Source organism: Colobus angolensis, unplaced genomic scaffold (assembly GCF_000951035.1).
Source record: "Colobus angolensis palliatus isolate OR3802 unplaced genomic scaffold, Cang.pa_1.0 Scaffold303, whole genome shotgun sequence".
Lineage (NCBI taxonomy): Eukaryota > Metazoa > Chordata > Mammalia > Primates > Cercopithecidae > Colobus > Colobus angolensis.
In genome coordinates, this window is record NW_012116300.1 from 294,453 (window position 1) to 314,617 (window position 20,165).

Genomic DNA, 20,165 nt, shown 5'->3' on the forward strand with positions numbered 1-20,165 from the left:
TTTTTTTTTTTTTTTTAATTTTTAAGCTTAAAAAAAATTTAGAGCTGGAGGGCTCACTATGTTGCCCAGGCTGGTCTTGAACTCCTGGGCTCAAGCAATCCTCATGCCTCAGCCTTTCAAAGTGCTGGGATTACAGGCATGAGCCACTGCACCCAGTTGACTCCTGGTTTAAACAACAGTCAAGAAAAATATAACTCCTGTGTGAATTGTTCACATGATTATGTTTGGAGTCCTCTGCTCTTTCAAGAATTTCCTATGAAATTCTGTTATGTGGTTGACATGAGTTCCACAAACAACACAATAATGTTGCTTCTCTTGTTTTCTTGAATTTATTCCAAAGTGGGTAAGTTGGACTGGGCCAGCCAATTTGGAGAGGCTGCTGAGAGGGCCGCATGAGGGCGCTATGTGGGCTCAAGTCCCAGGAGAATCTTCAGGTTTTTTTTGTTTCTCTCTCAGAAGACCTTTTAATCTTTTCCTTTGTTATTGTCACTGATTTATTTACTTACTTAGTTTTTAGAGACAGGGTCTTGGTCTGTCACCCAGGCTGGAGTGCAGTGGCACTATCATAGCTCCCTGCAGCCTTGACCTCCCAGGTTCAAGCAGTCCTCTCTGCCTCAGTCTCCCGAGTAGCTGGGACCACAGGCACCCACCACCGCACCTGGATAATTTTTTAACGGTTTGTTTAAAGCAGTTTTCTTGCTCTGTTGCCCTTGATATACTGAGCTATATGCTTAGTACACATTCTTCATGCAAAACTGAAAACCAGCCTTGCATGTGTAATACACCATGGGCTCTCTGAGCTCCTGAGTTCTGTTTCTAAATTTTCCTTGCCCTGACTTCCTGGTCTTAAGAACCTCTCGGTAGAGTGCTGGTAGAGTCTCAGGTCACAGAGACTGCTGGAAGGCGTCAACAGTGTTGCCTCACCAACTTGACTGGTCTCTCGTGCTCTTTTCCAGTCAGATGAAATCTATGCGTGGTTCCCCCAAAACACATATCCATGCGCACACCTGCAGAACTGGCATACAACTTCATGGGGTCCCTGGATCCCCATTGAAGATCTGTGGATCCCAAGTTAAAGAAGAACTGATCTAGGACATAAACCTTTGTCGTTAATATTTCTTTAAAAATAGCTTTATTGGGGTATAATTGACATTCCATTAAATTCACCCTTTAAAAGGGTGTGGCTCAGTGGTTTTTAGTATATTCAGAGTTGTCCAACTCCACCACTACCTAACTTGAGAACAGTTTTATCCTAAAAATAGACCCCGTGCTCATTAGCGGTCACATCCCATTCCCCTCCTGTCATTGATATTTATGTCTGTATTGCCATAAACAAAGACGTTACCAACAAGCAACCAGTCCTCTTCACATTTGTGAGTCAAACCTAAACTAGTTGATAAAGGACGCCTGAAACTTGCGTCTAACCTGTGTCTGGTGGAAAAGTCTTTTATTTCTCCAGCTACAACAGATGGTTGTGAATATTTCCCTTCTTGCCAGAGAATGCACCCAACAGCGACTCTCAGCCTCCTCCTTCCTGTTTGACAACAGCAGTGCCAAGTCCCTCCAAACCCCGCACAGCACAATTGGTCCTACAGCGAATGCAGCAGTTCAAGAGAGCAGACCCCGAGCGTTTGAGACATGCTTCAGAAGAGTGCTCCCTCGAGGCTGCACAGGAAGAAAATGTCCCAAAGGATCCTCAAGAGGAGATGATGGCGAGGAATGGTATGCTGAGTGTGTTTCTGTCTTCCACACAGAGATAGTTTATTAACATAACTGAGGAAGGGAGGCAGGAAGGAATCAGCATTTGTTGGGTTTCTTCTGTGGATAGGCTCTCTGCGTGATGTTTTACCTTTGCCACTTCACTGGATCTAGCCAGAGATTGAAGAGTCTCTGGGCTCATTTCCCACCTAGCTTCCTTGATAAGGTACCTCTTCCTCTTCCTCTTTTTTTTTTTTTTCTGAGACAGAGCCTTGCTCCAGGCTGGAGTGCAGTGGCATGATCTCGGCTCACTGCAACCTCCGCCTCCCAGGTTCGAGCAATTAATTATCTTGCCCCAGCCACTGGGTTTACAGGCGTGCGCCACCACACCTGGCCAATTTTTGTATTTTTAGTTGAGACAGGGTTTCGCCAAATTGGCCAGCTGATCTCGAACTCCTGACAAGTGATCTGCCTACCTCAGCCCCCCAAAGTGTTAGAATTACAAGTGTGAACCATTGCACCTGGCCCTCTTTCTTTTTTTTTTTTATTTGAGATGGAGTCTTGCTCTGTTACCCAGGCTGGAGTGCAGTGGCACGATCTCTGCTCACTGCAAGCTCCACCTCCCGGGTCCAAGCCATTCTCCTGCCTCAGCCTCCAGGTAGCTGGGACTACAGGCACATTCCACCACGCCTAGCTAATTTTTGTGTTTTTAGTAGAGATGGGGTTTCACCATGCTGGCCAGCCAGGCTGTTCTCAAAACGCCTAACCTCGTGATCTGCCTGCCTCAGCCTCCCAAAGTGCTGGGATTACAGACGCGAGCCACTGTGCCTAGCCAAATATACATATTTTTCTTCCATATTATCTGAAGGTAAGTTATAGACATCAGGATCCTTCACCCCTAGATTCTGCTGCATAACTACAATACCATTATCACGCTTAATTCCATAATAGTGCCTGGCATCCAGTTCAAATTCAAATTTCCCCGGTTGTCTCAAGGTTATTTTTTGTAGCTGGTTTCTTTTTTTTCTGGACAAGGATTCAGTAAGTTCACATGCTGCATATTGCTGTAGCTCAGCAGTCTCCTAAGGCCTAGATTCTAGAATAGTCCACTTGTTTTCTTTTGTTTTCCATGACACTGACTTTTTTTTTTTTTTGACAGAGCCTTGGCTAGAGTGCAGTGGCGCGATCTCGGCTCACTGCAACCTCGGCCTCCCGGGTTCAAGCTATTCTCGTGCCTCGGCCTCCTGAGTAGCTGAGATTACAGGCACCCACCACCACACGCGGCTAATTTTTTTGTATTTTTAGTAGAAACAGGAGTTTGCACGGGTTTCGCCATGTTGCCCAGGCTGGTCTTGAACTCCTAAGCTCAGCCCTCCTCAGCCTCCCAAAGTGCTAGGATTAGAGGTGTGAACCACCGCACCCAGCCCCATGACACTGAGTTTTTGAAGAGGCTAGGCTAATTGTATTATAAGATTTCCTACTCTCTGGATTTGTTTATTTCTTTATGGGATCCTTTAACTCCCTCCTCTAACCCTTGGGTTGCCGCGGGTTGCCCCACTCTGCGTGGATTAGAGGCTCATTGGCTCCAGGTGAGAGCGTGTGGAGCCGGTGCCCCATAGCTGCTGTGTACTTGGTGCAGCACCAGCCCAATAAGCATAATAATGCCAGGTGCTTCTGTTCTCCATCCCCGAAACAATATGGATTCTCATTTCTGATGAAAATTTACAAAAGTAAAAGAAATAGGAAGAAACCATTATTGGCGGACCTAGAGCTAATAAGTATGCAGGCTCTTGGCATTGCATTGCAGATTTCACTTCAGTAACACCGAGGAGTCTCAGGCCGCCCCAGGGTCCACAGCAGGCAGTGAGTGATTTGATGTCCTGCTGAGGCATCAGTCCTGGATGCACATGTGAGGTGTAGAGGAGGCACCCAGCTGGTGTGAGCTCCGCCCCTGCCCAGCATTTGACTCAGTTCTCTCTGTATCTTCACATCACACCCAGCAAGCTCTCAGAAAGAGATAAACCATTTCTTTAAGACACCAAACCAGGCTGGATGCGGTGGCTCACACCTGTAATCCCAGCACTTTGGGAGGCCAAGGCGGGCAGATCACCTGAGGTCAGGAATTCAGGACCACCCTGGCCAATATGGTAAAACCCCGTCTCTACTAAAAATTAGGCAGGTGTGGTGGTGTGCACCTGTAATCCCAGCTACTGAGGAGGCTGAGGCAGGAGAATCACTGGGACCTGGGAGGCGGAGGTTGCAGTGAGCCGAGATCACGTCGATGCACTCCAGCTTGGGGACAGAGTGTGAGACTCCGTCTCAGGAAAAAAAAAAAAAAAAAAAAAAAAAAAAAAAAAAAAAGAAGACCAAAATGAAGGTGTGCTGTTTTGCTGGCCTCAGTGGCAGGCACTGGTAGGCCACAGCCATCAAGAACTTGGGGGTTTATGAGGCGTTCAGGGCATATCCCTCGTGAGTGACAGGGGTCTGCTTCAGCAATACCAGATGGGCCATCCTGGGAGCCATCTCAAGACCAGAATCAGTCCATTCTTTGGTCTGATGTGAAGTAAGAGATGCTGCTTTTTAACCGCCAAGGGCATTTCACTCTGCCCTGGTTTTATCACGGGCAGTAAAAGGTCAGAAGGAAAGGTTGAGCTTCGAAGAGAACATCTAGCTTTGTTGGAATATGAGCCTTGTGAACCTGCAATGCCCAAGGTAGCCGACGGCAGCAGAAGTGGGGAAGTTTAGGTCCTTGCTACTCAGAGTGGTCCTGCGGTGCCAGCATCGCCAAGCCTGGGGGCTGCTAGGAAGGCAGAGAGTCTCAGGCTGCACCCGGACCCCCTGAATTTGAATTCGAGTGTCGACAAGCTTCCCAGGCAATGCATATGCATGTTAAAGTTGGAGACGGCTGTTGCAGGGGTGCTGACTAGTGCCCAGTCTCACTGGACAGTGCCCAAGTCACCGGTCTGCAGAGTGGAGCTGGGTTCTGGTTTATTTGTGCTCCCCCTGCTCCCCATGGTCTGCAAGAACCGACAGAGCAGAGGTCTGAGGGTGAGCTTGTCTTTGGAGTTGATCCTCACGGATCTTTGGTGCTTCTCCACAGTGCTTGCGCTTGGGCCCCCTGCCCCAGAGAGCGACGCTGCGGTGGCCTTGACCCTGCAGCAGGAGTTTGCACGGGTAGGAGCATCGGCACAGGATGATAGCCTGGAGGAAAAGGGGTTGTTCTTCTGCCAGATTTGTCAAAAGAACCTCTCAGCCATGAACGTGACCCGAAGGGAACAGCATGTAAACAGGTGGGGGCAGCTTGGGCCGTCACCTGTCCCGTGTACGTGACCAGAATCCCCGGGCACCCCAGGGCTGGAGTGGGGATCTCCACACCTTACTGTGAAAATAGCACTTCAGCTTTGTTGTCAACCTACCCCTTTTTAAAAAATAACTTTGTTGAGATATAATTCACAGAACATATAGTTCACCCATTTATTCACACAGTTGTACAACTGTCACCACAATCACTTCTGGATTATTTTCATCACCGCCAAAAGAATCCCCACCCATTAGCAGCCACTCCCTATTGCCCCTCTCTCCCCTGACAACCACTAATCAACTTTCTGTCTGGATGGATCTGCCGATTCTGAAATTGCACAGTTGTCCTTTTGTGTCTGCCTTCTTTGACTGAGCATGTTGTTTTTGAGGTTCATCCATGTTGTGGCATGGGACAGGCTTCATTCCTTTTTGTGGCTGAGTAGTATCTCATCCTATGGATAGACTGTGTTTTTTTCCCATTCTTAGATGAGGAATATGACCGTGGTTTATCCTTTCATCCATTGACCGACATTTGGAGCATTTCTACCCTTTGGGATTGTGGATAGAGCTGCCGTGAACATGGGTTTCATGTATTTGTTTGGGTACCTGCTTTCAGTTCTTGGGGGTCTACACTTAGGAGTGGAATTTCTAAGTTATCATGTAACTGCATTTAATCTTTCCTTGCTTTATTTAGCCAGCTTTGCTAACAGATACCTAAGTGTAGTGTCTAGGGGCTGACTGCCAGGAGACGGAGTCAGGCTGTGTGGAGGGGATTAGCTTTGGGGAACTTGCTTTGACCACAGCACATCCATGATGACCTGGACCCACAGTTGCTCCAATCCACATTCCCAGGGAGGGTGGTTCTCCTGTATTAACTGTCTTCCTTCAGGTGCCTGGATGAAGCTGAAAAGGCACTAAGACCTTCCGTGCCTCAGATCCCTGAGTGCCCGATCTGTGGGAAACCATTTCTTACCTTAAAGAGCAGAACCAGCCACTTGAAGCAGTGTGCTGTGAAGATGGAGGTTGGCCCCCAGCTCCTGCTGCAGGCTGTGCGGCTGCAGACAGCACAGCCTGAGGGGAGCAGCAGCCTGCCAGTGTCCAGGTGAGTCAACGAAAAGGAAGAAAACCAAGCCAAATATTGCTGTGTGCACTCAGGGCTTTTTCTATTTAAAAAAGCTTTTTATGGGCCGGGCGCGGTAGCTCACACCTGTAATCGCAGCACATTGGGGGAGGTCAAGGTGGGCAGATCACCTGAGGTCAGGAGTTCGAGACCAGCCTGGCCAACATGGTAAAATCCTGTCTCTACTAAAAATACAAAAATTAGCTGGGCATGGTGGCACATGCCTGTAATTCCAGCTACTTGGGAGGCTGAGGCAGGAAAATCACTTGAACCCAGAAGGTAGAGGTTGCAGTGAGCCAAGATCGCACCACTGCACTTCAGCCTGGACAAGAGTGAGACCCTGTCTACAAAAAAAAGAAGCTTTTTTTTTTTTTTTTTTTTGAGACAGAGTCTCGCTCTATCACCCAGGCTGGAGTGCAGTGGCCGGATCTCAGCTCACTGCAAGCTCCGCCTCCCGGGTTTACGCCATTCTCCTGCCTCAGCCTCCCGGGTAGCTGGGATTACAGGCGCCCGCCACCTCGCCCGGCTAGTTTTTTTTTTTTTTTTGTAGTTTTTCGTAGAGACGGGGTTTCACCGTGTTAGCCAGGATGGTCTTGATCTCCTGACCTCCTGATCCGCCCGTGTCGGCCTCCCAAAGTGCTGGGATTACAGGCTTGAGCCACCGCGCCCGGCCAAAAAGAAGCTTTTTATGGTGGAGGAAAAAAGAGCCCTCTTTCATTCTGGAAATGAAACACTTGGGTGGAAATGAGGTACAGTCTAGAAGGGAGTGAGGAGGGGACAGAGTCTGCATTCTGGAAGGCTCTGGACCTGCCCCTTTAGATGGGTGCAGAAACGATCATCACACTATTTTCCTCAAGGTCCTTCCTGAGTTTCCAATCCTATGAACCCGCAGTCGGTACCCTCTAGTGCAGGGGTCCCCAACCCCCTGCCCTCGGACCAGTACCGATCTGTGGCCTATTAGGAACCTGGTCACACAGCAAGAGGTGAGCAGTGGGCAGGCAAGTTTTACCGCCTGAGCTCCGCCTCCTGTCAGATCAGTGGTGGCCTTAGACTCATAGGAACACAAACCCCATTGCGAGCTGCGCATGCATGGAATCTTGGTTGAGCTCTCCTTATGAGACTCTAAAGCCTGGTGATCTGAGGTGAAACACTTTGATGCTGAAACCATTTCCCCGATTCGTGTCCCATGGAAAAACTGTCTTCCATGAAACCAGTTCCTGGTACCAGAAAGGTTGGGGACTGCTGCTCTACCACATCTAAGAATTTGGTAGTCACTTTACTCCATCCATTTCATTGTTGTATGCCATGGTTTCCACCTCAGCGCAGTCCAGTTTTCACACTGTTAACATAAGATTATTCAGCACAGTTCAAAGAGTTGGTGACTGGCCAGGCACGGTAGCTTACACCTGTAATCTGAATACTTTGGAGGCAAGGGCAGAAGGATCACTTGAGCCCAGGAGTTCAAGACCAGCCTGGGCAACACAGCAAGACCCATCACTACAAAAAATTAAAAAATTAGCTGGCTGGTGCTGCACACCTGTAGTCCCAGCTACTTGGGAGGCTGAGGCGGAAGGATCGCTTGAGTCTGGGAGGTCAAGGGTGCAATGAGCTGTGATTGCACCACTGCACTCCAGCCTGGGCGACAGGGCAAGAACCTGTCTTCATAAAACAAAAACAACAACAAAGTTGGTGAGACAGAAGATTTTTAGAGGCCCTGCTCATAGCCAGGACACAAGTCCTCAGCATGCAAACCACAGCCACACAAGTGCCAGAGGGCTGGCCCTGCTCTACCCTGTCCTGCTGCTGAGGACGCTAGAGCTGACACCAGCTTCACAGTGAACAAAGGCAACTTGGTCCTTTGACTCCTCCAGGTTTGAGACTGCTGTCAAGAGCAAAGGGAACGCCAAAGGCGATGACTCTTTGTCCCACCCGCTGCTTTGCACACAGGTCATGGGCAGCCGAGCTGGGTTGGGGCTGAGATGGCAGAGGGTAGAGGGGATTCTCTTGGTGGGGGAGCCCATCTATATTTAGCACCTCCACACCAGCATGGTAGGGGTGCAAGCCTTGAGGCCTTAGAATAGAGGTCATCTAAGCCATTGCTTCTTTCTTGGCAGGACCACACCAAAAGCACCGGCTCAGATAAAGTATGTCTGCTTTTTAGAATACCTCCAAGTACTGAAACTAGATGTATGTGGATTCGTTTAGAAGGCTGTTAGAGTAGAAAACTACAGGAGCTGGATGCCCTTATAGGGTCTTTGGACCCTTCCCTCCCCCAAGGCCAAGCCTGTGGTCCTCAGAACGCATGCCCCGGCCAGAGTACCTCATACTCTTTCCCCACAGTCCAAACCTGGCCTGCTGGGCAGTGAGGAGGGGACAGAGTCTGCATTCCCCTCACAGAGGCAGGGTCCTGGGCTGCCCAGGCGGCTCCTTTCCCACTGGGAGGCTGTGGTTATCCAGGTTCCTAGGAAGGTGAATGTGAGCCATCCCTGGCCCCGTGGAGAGCACGGGCTTTTGCAAAAGCCAGAGGCATGACTGCCGTGCAGGGAAGGTGGGCCCGGTTTGTGCTAAGTTCCTTTGTCGCCTCTGCCCTCCTCCTTGCCCAGCTTGTTGGGAGTCACCCAGGCAGCCTAGGTTCTCTCCAGCTGAAAACTCCTGTTCATTTCCTCCAAACCAAACGCGCTGCTGCCCATTGAAAGTGCAGAGTCCCGTGGCGGCTGGTGTCGTGTTGACCATTGGCAGCCTAAGCTGGGAAGCCCTTCCTTCTGGCCATGGGCAGAGGCACTGCCCTGGAGCCCTGCAGGAGGCAAGGGATCCTTTTCTGCCGGTGTGGCCGAGACCGTGTAAGGAGCGTCGGAAGTATTGATGGGTGAAGGTGGTGGGAGTCCAGGGAGCCTGCTTAGAGCCATCGATTGTTGACTCCATTGGACGGGCTTGGCCACATGAGGATGTGCAGGTACCACAGATGGCTCTGGACATCTGCCATGACCTGCTGGACAGCAGGACGTGAAGGAACCCAGACGCTCCCGTGCCTGGGCCATGTTGAACTTTTGGCCTGTGATTGAATGAGTTCACACGAGGCAATAGAAGTGGGGGAGGGGTCTGCCTGGCAGGTCCACATCCGTCGCTTTTCTCTCAGGCCCAGCCCTCTCCAGGCCAATGTGACCAACCTGAGAAGCATGCACTCCTCTAGCCCCAGTAACTTTTCTTTTTGGCTGTCTTCTCGCTTCAGTGATCATGGCGGAAGTCTGAAACGGAGAGGACCCGCCAGCAAGAAGGAGCCACGGAAGAGGCGGAAGGTGGACGAGGCACCGTCCGAGGACCTGCTGGTGGCCATGGCTCTGTCCCGGTCGGAGATGGAGCCGTGTGCGGCTGTGCCAGCCCTCAGGCTGGAAAGTGCCTTTTCTGAGAGGATAAAACCAGAAGCAGGTTTGTGTGGCCAGAACAGTGGCCCTGGGAGAGACCACCAGCGGGTCCCGGGGGAGGGGACTGACTCCACCGTTGATGGTGTCGCTTTTGTTTCTCTCTAGAGAAGAAAAGTCGCAAGAAGAAACCCCCAGTGTCTCCCCCATTGTTGTTAGTCCAGGACTCTGAAACCACAGGCCGACAGATAGAGGACCGTGTGGCCCTGCTCCTCTCTGAGGAAGTGGAATTGTCTAGCACGCCACCACTTCCTGCCAGCAGGATTTTAAAGGAAAGGTGGGAAAGAGCGGGCCAGTGTCCTCCTCCACCTGAATGCAAGCAGAGCTTTCTGTGGGAGGGCAGTGCACTGACTGGGGCCTGGGCCATGGAGGCCTTCTACACGGCCAGGCTGGTCCCTCCCCTCGTGCCCCAGCGGCCTGCCCAGGTGAGTCCCTCCCCTCAGGCACATGGGACAGGCTTTTGCGGGAGGCTGGCGGTCCCAGAACTGCAACACTGGGTATCCACAGCCAGGTGATGAAAAGTCCAGGAAGAAAAGGCAGAGGTGGGAGGAGGCCAGAGGGGCGCTCGGTGGCTGCAGCTTTCTTCTCTGTCCAGCAGCTACATGGTACTCTGGGTAGGATCAGGGAGGACCCTTGGTTTCCACCAGAGTGTGTTCCTGGAGTTTGTTGAAAATGCAGAGTCCCGGCTGGGCGCGGTGGCTCACGCCTGTAATCCCAGCACTTTGGGAGGCTGAGGTGGGTGATCATGAGGTCAGGAGTTTGAGACCAGGCTGGCTAATATAGTGAAACCCCTTCTCTACTAAGAATACAAAAATTAGCCGGACATAGTAGCACACACCTGTAATCCCAGTTACTCGGGAGACTGAGGCAGAAGAATCACTTGAACCTGGGAGGCGGAGGTTGCAGTGAGCCGAGATCATGCCATTGCACTCCAGCCTGGGCAACAAGAGAGACTCTGTCTTAAAAAAAAAAAAGGGGGCCGGGCGCGGTGGCTCAAGCGTGTAATCCCAGCACTTTGGGAGGCTGAGACGGGCGGATCACGAGGTCAGGAGATCGAGACCATCCTGGTGAACAGGGTGAAACCCCGTCTCTACTAAAAAATACAAAAAAAAACTAGCCAGGCGTGGTGGCGGGTGCCTATAGTCCCAACTACTCGGGAGGCTGAGGCAGGAGAATGGTGTAAACCGGGAGGCGGAGCTTGCAGTGAGCTGATATCTGGCCACTGCACTCCAGCCTGGGCGACAGAGCAAGACTCCGTCTCAAAAAAAAAAAAAAAAAAAAGCAGAGTCCCAGGGCAGCTGGCAAAATGCCTCAGACGGAGCCCGGGAACCTGCATTTGAAACACATACTCCAGACAGCCCTGCAGCAAGTGTCCTCCTGCCATGGACTTCGGGAAGGTGGCAGGCCTGGGCCCCCCTGGCCTGACAAGCCTTTGTGCAAACAGATGCCAAGGCCTGGCCTTGGCCGTGACAGAGGAGGAGCATGTTGGCATGAGTGCTGGGGAAAAACGTCCCAGGACTGCCCCGGGCTGTGGCTGGAGCTCCGTCCCCACAGCCTGCGTCCTGCTCTGTAGTTTTAGGTCCAGCCATGCATACCACATGTGACGGCTTCTGCAGTGTGTGCGTCAGTGACAGCGACCACACGGTCACTCTGCTTACTGGCTTCTTTCAGGCCCTCATGCAGGAGCCCATGCCGCCGCTGGTGCCACCTGAGCACTCAGAGCGAAGGTCACCCGCTCTTCACAGCACCCCCCCTGTAGGCCGTGGCTCCAGGGGGCCATCGCCTTCGGCCAGCCAGAGGGAGCACCAGGCTCTGCAGGACCTCGTGGACCTGGCGAGGGAGGGACTGAGCGCCAGCCCGTGGCCCAGCAGTGGGGGCCTGGCTGGCTCGGAAGGGGCTGCAGGTGAGATGCTGGGTGGGACTCCAGGGCCAGCCCTGCCCTCCTGGGCCTCCCTTCCCCGCGGCTGAGGCTGCTCTTGTGCCGCTGTGGCGGCAGCTCTGACCTGCTGGGAGAACACACAGCCTCTGGGCGCTTTCATTTTTTCTCAAAGGTGAATGTGGCGTTGACAACTCTGTCATGACTTTCCTTCCAAAGACAGAGCTGTCTGCCCACAGCAAGTGAATCCTCTGGGTGAGCTGTTTTGCTATTGTCTTACCTCCCTGGTGGGGTGCGGATCACAAGGTCAGGAGATCGAGACCATCCTGGCTAACACAGAGAAACGGGGCGTGCGGGTTTGCTTTGCCTGAAGGCTCAGCCCGTGGCCACCGCTGTCTTCTTGGTGGTGGATGTGGCTGGGCTGTGACGTTCCTTTAACCTGTGAATCCTCCGCTCAGGGTTGGACGTGGTGCCCGGCGGCCTTCCTCTGACTGGCTTTGTGGTGCCATCGCAGGAGAAGCACCTGGAAAGCGGCGGCCGCGCCTCGGTAAGGACTGGCTCTGTCCCACGCTCTGTGGTCCCGGCCACTCCCGCTTGCCACACGTGTGATGGGGTTGGCTCACCGCCGGCCTCTGGCCCCCAATGCAAGTGCGGCGGCCTCTCAAGAAGGTCTCTGCTTTCCAGAAGGCTGCCACCTGCTGACATGCGTGAGCAGAGCCACGGACCCACAGCCGCCCCGGCGCCCCTCTAGGGGCTCTGCCACAAGGCTTCTGCCTTTTCTGTCTGTGACTCCGTGGGGCACCTTGGGGTTGAGGCCCCAGAGCCTGCTCTGTCCCGGGTCCCAGGAGTGTAGAGGGACTGCAGTTTCTCAGCGTGGCTGCCCCATCCAGGCACGCTCTGCTCGTTCCTCAGTAGCTGCGAGCTCACCGAGGGCTTGCTGTCCCTCCCCTCTGTGCAGGTCCTGGGCTGGGCTCCAGAGCACAGCTGAGCAGACTGGCCCGGCCTCCCTGTCAGTGTGCTGTGTGGGGAGGACCCAGGGTGGGAGCTGGCTTTTCTCTAGAGTGGACCTCCTCCCATTTGCATGTCAGTGTTAACCAAGCACTTCATGCCAAGGCCAGCCTAGGGACATCATCACATACTGGACCCGGCTGTCCTCTTGGCCAGGTCCCCGAGCTGCTTGGACACAGGGTGCTTGTCCGTCACAGGGGACGGGCGCACCTCCTCAAAGCCTAGGTACCCCACAGCCTGGCCCACACAGTGCAGGAGCTGCCAGCGCTGTGAATTCACGTCTAGCCCCATGTCTGGCTTCTCCACGGGTGCCAGGGAACCCACTGGCAAGAGCCAGAGGAACAAGCTAGTGCTTTGTTCTTCTGTGCTGCTCAGGGCCTTAGGGTCACTCAGAGGTTGAGCCCATCGTGGGAACCATTTTGGAGAGGAAAGGAGAACGCAGGTCCTGGCTCCTGGCCCACCCTAACACCACCTCCATGTGGGGAGCTTCCCACTGCCCCGGCAGAAGAACAGAGGTGGGGAGGTGACAGCTCTTCCTCTCCTCCCGCTTCAGCTCTCCCTTGGGCTGCTGGTTGCTGACTTTGGTGCCATGGTCAATAACCCACACCTGAGTGATGTCCAGTTCCAGACAGACAGCGGGGAGGTGCTTTACGCCCACAAGTTCGTGCTTTATGCCCGATGCCCGCTCCTCATCCAGTATGTAAGTACGCAGGCCACCGTGTGCCCTCTTTTCCTCTCTCTCCCTCTCTAATCCTGCCTTTCTCCAACCAGGCCTCCCCATGTCTCAGATGCCCTTTCTACCACCCCCATCTCCCTCACTTCCTGCCCCACAATGTCCTCACCTTTTCCCTCCCACCCATCCCTTTCTCTAGCACGCGGAGAAGAGATCCAGACCCACACTTGAGGTTAGGAGTGAGTGTGAGGGTAGCCTCAGAACCAGGAAGCATCAGTGTTTTGTTCTGTGGAATGAAAACCCATTGTTCGGCCGGGCGCGGTGGCTCACGCCTGTAATCCCAGCCCTTTGGGAGGCCGAGGTGTGCGGATCACAAGGTCAGGAGATCAAGACCATGCTGGCTAACACAGTGAAACCCGTCTCTACTAAAAATTCAAAAATTAGCCGGGCGAGGTGGCGGGCATCTGTAGTCCCAGCTACTCGGGAGGCTGAGGCAGGAGAATGGCATGAACCTGGGAGGCGGAGCTTGCAGTGAGCTGAGATCGCGCCACTGCACTCCAGCCTGGGCGACAGAGTCAAAAACAAAAAAACAAAAAAGAAAATCCATTGTTTCCCAGAATTGTTTTCTCTTTCCTCTATTTGCATAATGACAAAAGCTCATAATTGATCTCTTCAGGGATGAGTTGCTGATGAACCTTCTGCTTTCTGACTTGAAAGCATTTGACTTGAGTGTGGGTAGGAACTCAGGGAGCTATTCTCAGTCTCTGTCAAAGTTCTGGAGCCCAGTTGTGTCTATCAAGAGGACTCTAACTGGGTCCTAGAATATCTAGTCCCAATATGATTTGACAAAAGAGGAGTGTTAGGCCTCACCTGTAAAATTATTGGCCAAAAATCTGCATAAACAGTGGCTAATGCTTTTCCTGGGGCATGGAGCTGCTTATAAGACTAGGGACTGGGCACAGCAGCTCAAGCCTAAAATCCCTGTACTTTGGGAGACTAAGGTGGGAGGATCCCTTGGGGCCAGGAGTTCAAGACCAGCTTGAACAACATAGTGAGAGCCCATCTCTACAAAAAAAATTTAAAAATTAGCCTAGGGGCTGGGTGCAGTGGCTCAGGCCAGTAATCTCAGCACTTTGGGAAGCCAAGGAGGGTGGATCGTCTGAGGTCAGGAGTTTGAGACCAGCCTGGCCAACATAACAAAACCTCGTCTCTTACTGAAACTACAAAAAATTAGCTGGGCATGGTGCTGGGCACCTGCAAGCTCAGCTACTTGGGAGGCTGATGCAGGAGAGTCACTTGAACCCAGGAGGTGGAAGTTGCAGTGATCCAAGAGCTCGCCACTGCACTCTAGCCTGGGCAACAGAGAGAGAGTCCAACTCAAAATAAATAAATTAATTAAATAATTAAAATTCAAATTTAAAATTAGCCTAGGAGTTCAAGGCTGCAGTAAGCCATGATCACACCACTGCACTCCAGCCTGGGTGACACGGGGAGACACTGTCTCTAAAAAGAAAAATAAAAAGACTAGTGACCTGCAGGACACCCCAGAGCGTCTGCTTTGCTCCAAGTACAAGTGTCTGGTCAGTAAACCCTCTGTGTTGCATTTCACCTTCAGGTGAACAACGAAGGCTTCTCCGCTGTAGAGGACGGGATTCCGACCCAGCGTGTCCTGCTGGGTGACGTGAGCACCGAGGCCGCCTGCGCATTCCTGCACTACCTCTATACCGCGGACACTGGCCTTCCTCCTGGCCTGAGCTCTGAGCTGAGTTCCCTGGCCCACAGGTCTGGATTGCTCCCCAGCCTTTGAAAGGAACTGGCGAGGACTGGCAGGTTGACAGCTCTGGGGAGGGTTGTGCTGCTGCAGAGGGCTCGGGGCTTCGGGGCTGAGGCCAAGAGAACCAACAGTCCTGTGTATACCTTTTAATCCCAAGTTCATGGCCAGCGATGACCCTGTAGAACAGGGCGTGTTAGGTGAAAGTCAGGCCAGAACAGACACGCCAGAACTGACACTTGCAGGGGTGCCAAATAGGATCAGGAAGACTCTATTGAGTCCTGTGGTTTTTAACCCCCTATGTGTGATAAGAGAATGGCCCTTGGCTACCGTGCCCCCCAAACACTGCTGCTCAGTGATCGTTCCACCGCTAGACCTGAGCAATGGCAGTCCCTTCCAGAGTCCTGTAAAACGGCATGGAGAGAATGCTTAGGCTGCATCCCAGATGTCGCAGCTCCCTTGGCTTGCCCAGCCAGCATCTTAGGAGAGAGGCAGCAGCTCAGAGGGACAAGTGTTGTGCCTCTGGACAGGGCCTGGGTCGCTGATCCAAGCCTGTGTCCTCCCTCTGCTGCTTTCTTAGGAAAGGAACAGCTCAGCCTCTGGGGTTGGAAATATACTGACTAGGCCACAGAGCCTTCAAGCAGATGGCTGGCTGGCTTGCCCACTGGCCTGGGCTGATGCAAGGACTTGGTCTGCTGTGGATTGTGTCTGATGCCATGTCTTTTCATTTATGTTTTATTTTTTGGAGAGATGGAGTGTCGCTATGTTGCCCAGGCTGTTCTTGAACTCCTGACCTCAAGCAATCCTCCTGCCTCCGCCTCCCAAAGTGCTGGGATTATGGGCATGAGCCACCATGCATGGCCTTTTTTATTGTTTCAGAGACAGAGTCTCTTGCGGTTGCCCAGGCTGGAGTGCAGTGGCATGATCACAGCTCACTGTAGCCTTGAACTCCTAGGCTAATTTTTACATTTTTTTGTAGAGATGGAGACTTTCTATGTTTTCCAGGCTGATCTGAAACTCCTGGCCTTGAGTGATTCTCGGCTTCCCAAAGTGCTGGAATTTCAGGCATGAGCCACCATGCCTGGCCCTGATGCTATGTCTTGAGAGCCTCTGAGACAGCAGACTCCCCAGTTTTGTAACTCTGCCAATCCCTGTTACCTGACATTCAGCCCGACACACCCCTTTATGTCTGCAGCTGTAGTTAGCAAGCCCTGCTTTACGTGTTGTCAGTCTCTGGTTTCTGGAGCGAAGTGGCCTGGGTGTTTCTGGCAAGGAGTGTGGGCTCCATCTTCAAAGGGAGCAGGGCCTGGGTCATGGTCATTCCTCCTGGTGAAGATTCTGCTCTGGTCTGCCACTCCACTGGGGTGCCCAGAGCCCGTCTCCATGCAGAGTGGCGATGACCCTTGGTGTTTCGTGTTGCAGGTTTGGTGTGAGCGAGCTTGTTCACCTGTGCGAACAGGTGCCTGTCACCACGGACTCAGGGGGCAAACCATGGGAGGAGAAGGAAGCTGAGAATTGCGAAAGCAGGGCCGAGAATTTCCAGGAACTCTTGAGGTCAATGTGGGCAGATGAAGAGGAGGAAGCGGAGACTTTGTTGAAATCCAAGGACCACGAAGAAGATCAAGAAAACGTGAATGAAGCAGAAATGGAAGAAATATATGAATTCGCAGCTACTCAGCGAAAGCTGCTCCAGGAAGAAAAAGCAGTGGGTGCTGGCGAGGATGCTGACTGGCTGGAGGGTGGCAGTCCGGTTTCTGGGCAGCTCCTAGCAAGTGTCCAGGTGCAGGAACAGTGGGACCAGGTGGAGGAGATGGAGCCGTCGGAGCCAGGAAGAGATGAGGCCACCACGACCTGGGAGAAGGTGGGACAGTGCCCTCTCCCACCACCCCAGGGCCAGCGCTCAGGGGCACGGGGAGCAGAGGCCCCTGAGCAGGAGGCGCTTGGCCGTTCCAGTTGCTCCAGCCCTTCCAGGGGCTGCTGGGCAGAGAGAAAAGAAGGCCTCCTTCCGCACTCGGATGATGCCGGTGATTACGAACAGCTCTTCTCATCAACTCAGGGAGAGATCTCAGAGCCGTCCCAAGTAACAAGTGAGCCTGAGGAACGAAGTGGCGCTGTCAGGGAAAGGGGGCTGGAGGTTTCTCATCGCCTGGCTCCCTGGCAGGTGTCTCCACCACACCCGTGCCGCTTCCTACTGGGGCCTCCCCAGGGTGGGAGACCCCGCGGGTCTCATCAGCCTCATCACACAAGCGGGTTGTCCCTGTCGACACCCCAGTCCCGCGGCGGAACTTCCCAGGTGGGCTCCCCAACCTCGCTGTCTCCAGCTGTGCCATCAAAGCAGAAAAGGGACAGGAGCATCCTCACGCTGTCTAAAGAGCCAGGCCACCAGAAAGGCACAGAGCGTCGGTCCATGCTAGAGTGCAGAAATAAGGGGGTCCTGATGTCCCCAGAAAAATCTCTGTCCATTGACCTAACCCAGTCAAATCCTGACCATTTGAGCTCCACATCTCTGAAATCTTCATCCAAAGTGAACAAAGAAGATGAGGTCATCCTCTTACTGGACTCCGATGAGGAACTAGAGCTAGAACAAACCAAAATGAAGTCCATTTCTAGTGATCCTCTGGAAGAAAGGAAAGCTCTAGAAATTAGCCCTAGGTCCTGTGAGCTGTTTTCCGTCATTGACGTCGATGCAGATCAGGAACCTTCCCACAGCCCACCAAGAAGGGAAGCTGCGCTGCAGCGGGAGGATGAGGGGGCGCTGCCGGAGAACCAGGGCTCTTTGGGCAGCAGAGGGGCTCCCTGGCTGTTCTGTGACCGTGAGAGCAGCCCCGGCGAGGGCAGCACCACAGACACCTCATGGCTGGTGCCCGCCACCCCGCTGGCCAGCAGAAGCCGCGACTGTTCTTCCCAGACCCAAATCAGCAGCCTCAGGAGCGGGCTGGCCGTGGAGGCGGTGACACAGCACACGCCCAGGGCCTCAGTAGGAAGCAGGGAAGGGAACGAGGCTGCACAGAAGTTTTCCGTCATCAGGCCCCAGACACCACCGCCCCAGACACCGTCCTCCTGCCTCACTCCCGTCTCTCCAGGAACTTCTGACAGCAGAAGGCAAGGCCACAAAAGCCCTTCCCATCCCCACCCTGGGGGCCACCCGCACTCCTCTCCACTGGCTCCACGTCCCATCTCAGGGGACCGCGCCCACTTCAGCAGGTGGTTCCTGAAACACTCTCCGCCTGGGCCAAGCTTCCTGAACCAGACCACAGCGAGTGAAGTGGTGGAAGTCGGGGACAGTGACGATGAGCAGGAGGTGGCCTCCCATCAGGCCAACAGCAGCCCCCCGCTGGACAGTGACCCTCCAATTCCAGTTGACGACTGCTGCTGGCACATGGAGCCCCTCTCGCCAATTCCCATTGATCACTGGAACCTGGAGCGGACCGGCCCCCTGAGCACCAGCAGCCCCAGCCGCAGGATGAAGGAGGCTGCCGACAGCTGTGACTGCCACTCCCCGGGGCTCCTGGACACCACCCCCATCCGAGGAAGCTGCTCTGCCCGCAGGAAATCGCAAGAGAAGTCCTTGGGCGCGGGTTCCCCGGGGAACAGCAGGCTGAGCTTTCTGAATTCGGCTCTGTGGGACGATTGGGACGGGGAAGAGCAGAGGCCTCCAGAGACCCCTCCTCTAGCGCAGATGCTAAGCGTCGGTGGAGCTCAGAAGCCCGAAGGGTTAGAGACACCCAGTGAGTAGCCAGGAGAGCTGGGGAAGGGGACTGTCTTTGTTACTGTTTTACACCAAGGGGGTGTGGAGGTCGGTCATGAGGCCCAGGGGCTGGCGGCGCTGAATGCCTGCTGACCTGAGGCACGACACTTTCGCTGCCTTCCAGACTCCCCTCCACGGTGGAGGAGAGCCAGGCTGGCTCTCACGCTGCACTTCTTAGCCAGTAAGTCAGTGTTTCCCAGACTCACCTGGATCCAGTGCTCACCTGGGCATGTGTTAAAAATCCACATCTACAGACCCTTCTCCAGAACACGGAGCCGGCACCTCCAAAGGCCACCACTCATTCAGCAAGTATCGGCGTGCCTTAAGATTAGACCAGGGTGGTTCTTCAAAATATTAACCGTGGAATGGCTGTAGGACCCAGCAATTCCACTTTTACCTGTGTATCCAAGAGAATTAAAACAGGGACTCAGACATCACGTTCATAGAGGTGCTATTCACAGTCGCCAAAAGGTGGAAGCAAGCCAAAGGCCCGCCAGCAGATGAATAGGGAGCCCCGCGTGGCCCGGCGAGAGAAGGGAATAGCGTTTGGCCACCACGAGGAATGAGGCACTGCCACACGCCACAGCGGGGACGACCCTGGAAAAACATGCTGCCGGCTGAGAAGCCAGACACACAAGGTCATGTGCTGTCTGCATCATGGATATGAAATGTCTAGAATAGGCAAATCCAGAGAGAACTCAGGCTAGTGGTTGCCCTGGGTTGGAGGGAGGGGGAATGGGGAGCAACTGCTCCCCATTTTGGGGGGTACAGGATGTCCTTTTGGGGTGCTGAAAATGTTTTGGAAATGGATAGAGGTGATGGTCGCACAACATTGTGAATACTTAATGCCACTGAATTATTCCCTTTACGATTTCTTTATGTGAATTTCACGTCAATTAAAAAAAGAATCAGGTGGGACAAGTGTGAGAGGCTGTGAGGTCCATTCTTCCTGGTCCCCTCAGGTGCAGGAATGCCACTCCCTGCTCATTTCAGTCCCCGGGGAGAGTCAGAGCCCCAGGTGTTGGCCCCCTCAGTGCTGCTGCTCCCGTCCAGGCACCTCCAGGGAGGGCCAGGAGGGCCGGGCTGGGCAGAGCACAACTGGGAGAAAGGCCAGGCTGTGAGTGAACACCTGCCTGTGGCCTGGGGGCCCGTTTCCTCCCAAATCCAGACAAATGAGGCGGTGCCCTCGGCCCTCAGGGGCTTCAGAAGCACCTGGAGAGCTTCTTATAGCACCCGTTGGCCCAGCCTGCCCTAGAGCCTCGCTTCAGGAGGGTGACCGAGAATTTGCATTTCTAGCCAGTTCCCAGGCAGTGCTGTGAGAACAGCTGCAGGAGGCTGCAGAGCAGATCTGAGGCAGGCTTCAGGATGATGCTGCGGCCACAGGAAGAATCGTGCCTTTCTCAGGAGACAAAACCTGTCACTTTCATCGGGGGCTCAAAGGGCTCCATGGTCATAAAAGGCAGAAGCAGCAAAGTCTGACTGTTCTAATGTGTCACCAGGCTGGAGTGCAGCGGCGCAATCTCGGCTCACTGCAACCTCCACCTCTTGGGTT

At 53.6% G+C, this 20,165-nt stretch overlaps 1 protein-coding gene across 1 annotated transcript in view; it reads left to right on the forward strand.

The window, feature by feature from the left end:
- The window catches only part of SLX4 (SLX4 structure-specific endonuclease subunit), a 69,450-nt gene that overhangs the window by 43,832 nt on the left and 5,453 nt on the right, over nt 1–20,165 (forward strand). Inside the window, exons 5-15 of the mRNA XM_011950253.1 lie at nt 1,498–1,722; nt 4,799–4,988; nt 5,888–6,100; nt 6,669–6,674; nt 9,348–9,544; nt 9,646–9,962; nt 11,209–11,440; nt 11,872–11,960; nt 12,975–13,121; nt 14,710–14,876; nt 16,288–18,593. Of these exons, the coding sequence (XP_011805643.1) occupies nt 1,498–1,722; nt 4,799–4,988; nt 5,888–6,100; nt 6,669–6,674; nt 9,348–9,544; nt 9,646–9,962; nt 11,209–11,440; nt 11,872–11,960; nt 12,975–13,121; nt 14,710–14,876; nt 16,288–18,593 (4,089 nt within the window). The remainder of the gene's footprint in view (nt 1–1,497; nt 1,723–4,798; nt 4,989–5,887; nt 6,101–6,668; nt 6,675–9,347; nt 9,545–9,645; nt 9,963–11,208; nt 11,441–11,871; nt 11,961–12,974; nt 13,122–14,709; nt 14,877–16,287; nt 18,594–20,165) is intronic.